The 3,556-nt window shown below is 39.5% G+C and overlaps 2 protein-coding genes across 2 annotated transcripts; both read right to left on the reverse strand.

Annotated features, from left to right (window-relative positions):
• Positions 1-868: 868 nt before the first annotated feature.
• On the reverse strand, positions 869-1,347 carry LOC147464647 (uncharacterized). The gene is made up of 2 exons (XM_086509857.1): positions 1,287-1,347; positions 869-1,197 (listed from the first exon to the last, which is right to left on the reverse strand). Exons 1-2 carry the CDS (start codon positions 1,345-1,347, stop codon positions 869-871), a joined length of 390 nt encoding a protein of 129 aa, XP_086365983.1.
• Positions 1,348-1,386: 39 nt separating this feature from the next.
• On the reverse strand, positions 1,387-1,680 carry LOC147464648 (uncharacterized). Its single transcript, XM_086509867.1, has one exon. It carries the CDS (start codon positions 1,678-1,680, stop codon positions 1,387-1,389), a length of 294 nt encoding a protein of 97 aa, XP_086365993.1.
• Positions 1,681-3,556: the final 1,876 nt, after the last annotated feature.

The raw sequence follows: 3,556 nt of genomic DNA on the forward strand, positions 1-3,556 counted from the left end.
AATGTGTTTGCATATTGCATATTGACATTTACTTTCGAGTTAAACATTTGAAGGTGAGACAACCTCTTAAATGGTGGAAAATTAAATCTAAAAACCTTCAAATATACTCAATATGACTCTTATTTGTAGGTTTTCCAAGTTTTGGAAAACAAGGGTGTGCATTCGGGCACATGCACACATCAAAACGAGCCAATACCTATAAGAGACGACCTCTAAAATTGTGGAAAATAAATCTTAAAACGCTCAAATATACTAAATATGACTCTTATTTGTAGGTTTTCCAAGTTTTAGAAAACACGAGTGTGCGTGCACACGCTTGCCCCATGGGATGTGAATCAAAGAAGGAATTGGGCAAGCAAGATAAAAAAGAACAAAGACCTATAAGTTAAAGACGGCGTGTGACTCTGCTACTCTTAAGCCAATACAAGGCTTAGCATTTGTTCAACCGGTAGTGACATGAGCGAGAGAAGGGGGGAGGGGGGGGGGGGGGGGGGGGGGTGCAAAACCAAAAATAATGGTATGACAATGACTGCCATAAACATTTCAATAAAAGAACCACCTGTTTGCTATCTGACAATCTGGCATGAATCAGGCTTCTCTCTGCCCGAATCTTAGCTGATTGCCATGATCACAACTACCTACAACTGTAACCAAGCAATATAAGCATTTCAAACAGAAACGTTGTCCAATCTTTAATAAATATGTGGAATCAATGCACCAACATTTGTTTGCAGATCTCATATATGCACTTTGATTGAAGATATACCTTGCTACTCAAGAAAAAGGTTCGAAATAGAGCCCCACTCTGTCATAGCAACAATAAAGACTTCAAAGAAGCTGACATGAAATTCAGAGTGGTGATTATTCCTCATAGAGTTTCAGGTGCCTCCTCCACACGCTTACTCACACCCGCAAGAAAACTTTTGGTTTCTATCCCTAAGCTTTGTGTTGCTCCTTCTGAAGGCTTTCTAACACCTACAAGAAATTTGGCTGCTTGAATTCCTAATAAAGCTCTTTCAACCTCATCAGATGGGGTGAGACCTTGGGCAATCATCCGATCTCGCATGGACTGAGCCTCCTCACGATCGTTGCCATCCAGCAATGAAACAATCATTAGCTCATAAGTTGAAACATCAATCTCAACCTCCTCAGCGAGAAGAGCCTTCACCTTATCAACGGAAGTTTCTCTAGCATACACTGAAAAAAGACTAGCGTAAGGTTTGCAATCCGAAACATCGCCTTTATCTTTGAGGTTCTATCAAGAGTTTTTGCCTCCTGAACCAAACCCATCTTTCCAAACCATCCAATTAGCGTCATAAGAGTCTCCACCCCGAGCGTTATAGCCATGCATTCTAGCTTTAGCAGCACATCTACCGCCCTTTGAAACTAATTTTTTTTCTCAAAGGCAACAATTAGCATGTTGACTGACTCATCTGGAGGAGAAAATCCTGAATTCATCATATCTTCAATTTTCAGGACAGCAGATGGTAGCAAATTTGAGTGAATATAAGCATTCATAAGAGCTGAGTAGATATCAAGACTCATTTGTGGCCTTAAGAAGGCATCCTCATTCATAATTGAAAACATTTTCAAGGCCTCTACAGCTTTATCTTGTTTCCCATAGCCATTAAGAACCATAAGGTAAGTATCAACAGATCCACGTAGCTTTTCCTCCTCCATTTCTGCTAGCAATGTTTCTCCCTCTTCAGGATTTCCAGTTTCACAGTGAAACTCAATCATCTTATCGCATGCACCAAGATCAGGAATGTAACCCCATTGAACGTATTCCATCGAACATCTCTCTAGCTTTATCAACCCTCTACAGTTTGCAGTTCATATCAAGCAACAAGGTGCATGCTACAAAATCAGGGGAAAAGCCCTTATCCAAAGTACTTATCAACCTTTCTACATCATCATAACGTTCTAAGTTCATGTATTTTACTAGAATTCTTTACAAATCCTGGCTCAGCTGGAACAAAATCACCACATTGAATGACACCTTCTTCACCCAAATCCTCTGTATCTTTAAAACTTGTCTCCACCTCATTACTAACTTCACCCAAAATTTGACTACCTATTGGAATATCCTTCTTTTTTGAGACTATTGGTCGCTTCATTTGCTTAGATGAACGATATGGACTCACAGGACTGCAAACACCACAAAGCAATCTTTAGATCACAACACTACAAGCAATTGAATGACTATCATGATGTCTCCCATCCTAAAAAGATTTAAGTTTGGTAGCCAAAAGAATTAAAATAACTAATTAAAATTGGGAAATTACAATCTTAGGGAGGGCATGTTGACGTGCCCTCACTCAAGGATGAAATAGGGAAAGAGAAATTCAAGTCATTGGAAGGACACCTCAACGTTTCCTCTAAGAAATTTTGATATTTTCCTTTCCATATTTCATCATTGGATGAGGGCACGTCGACATGCCCTCCCTGAGATTGGACTTTCCAATTGTAAATTTATTGTTTGGAGGAGGGCATGTTGGCATGCCCTTCCTGAGACTGCTGCAAATTTATTGCTTGGAAGAGGGCACATCGACGTGCCTTCCTTGAGATTGCAATTAGCCTTGCTGAAATTCAAGATCGCAATCAAGCCTCTCTCTTTTGAATGGTGAGATTCTGCTCATTAAATTCTCACGTCATATTAATGGCTCACAAACATCAGCAACAAGGTTGCATGGTACCTCTGCTAGGCACATATTATTGTCAGCACCATTTACGCTCACACCATCAACCTCTGAATGTAATGAAGCATGTGGGCATATGGCATTGTTATCAACACCATGTGATTTGTCATGTAGGCAACAATTTGGATTTGCCCCTAATACTTGTATGTCTGTCAATAGAATCAATGTTGGTACAACACCAATAAATTATGCTTAACAACCCCCTCGTAGGGCTACCCCTCACACCTGGGGGAGGCGCAGGGGGGGGGGGACTTTCAATGGCAAAGAAAATAGGATTTTTTACTGCACACACACACACACACACACACACACAGATGGTCTACTAGAAAAATAGGTTACTTTAGTGTCTCAGGAGACTTGAGTGTCCAATTATAGAACTAGTGTTAACCACATCGTATACAACATTTTATCTTTTATGTAGCATTTGAAAATTTTGCTTGAGTGAAGAGTTATGGTTAAAATATACCTTGTTGCCTTTTGCACTCAAGGCAACTTTTTGAACCCCAAGCTCCTTGGAGAGCCATTATATGCATTCATCTGATAGGAAAATCTACTAATACTTGATAAATGTATTTAGATCACCATTATCATTCATGACTGTGAGTTATGAATTACTTTTTATGTATAGGTTAAGAGGAGTACCATATAGAGTTGTAGGTTTGATGTGAGGTTCATATATGTTCTATGCGCTATTTCAAGGTTCTCATGTCCATAAACTTATGTGTTGATGTATGTTTAGCCAACACAAGTTGTATGGATGGTTTTGCACAAAATGGCTTTCTTTTCACATCATGATTGATCATATGAGTCCCGCATGGGTGAAATGACATGGTAAGGTGATAATATATTTTGTAGAG

The sequence above is a fragment of the Adiantum capillus-veneris genome, chromosome 1 (genome assembly GCF_014529385.1).
Source record: "Adiantum capillus-veneris isolate H3 chromosome 1, ASM1452938v2, whole genome shotgun sequence".
NCBI classification, from domain to species: Eukaryota; Viridiplantae; Streptophyta; class Polypodiopsida; order Polypodiales; family Pteridaceae; genus Adiantum; species Adiantum capillus-veneris.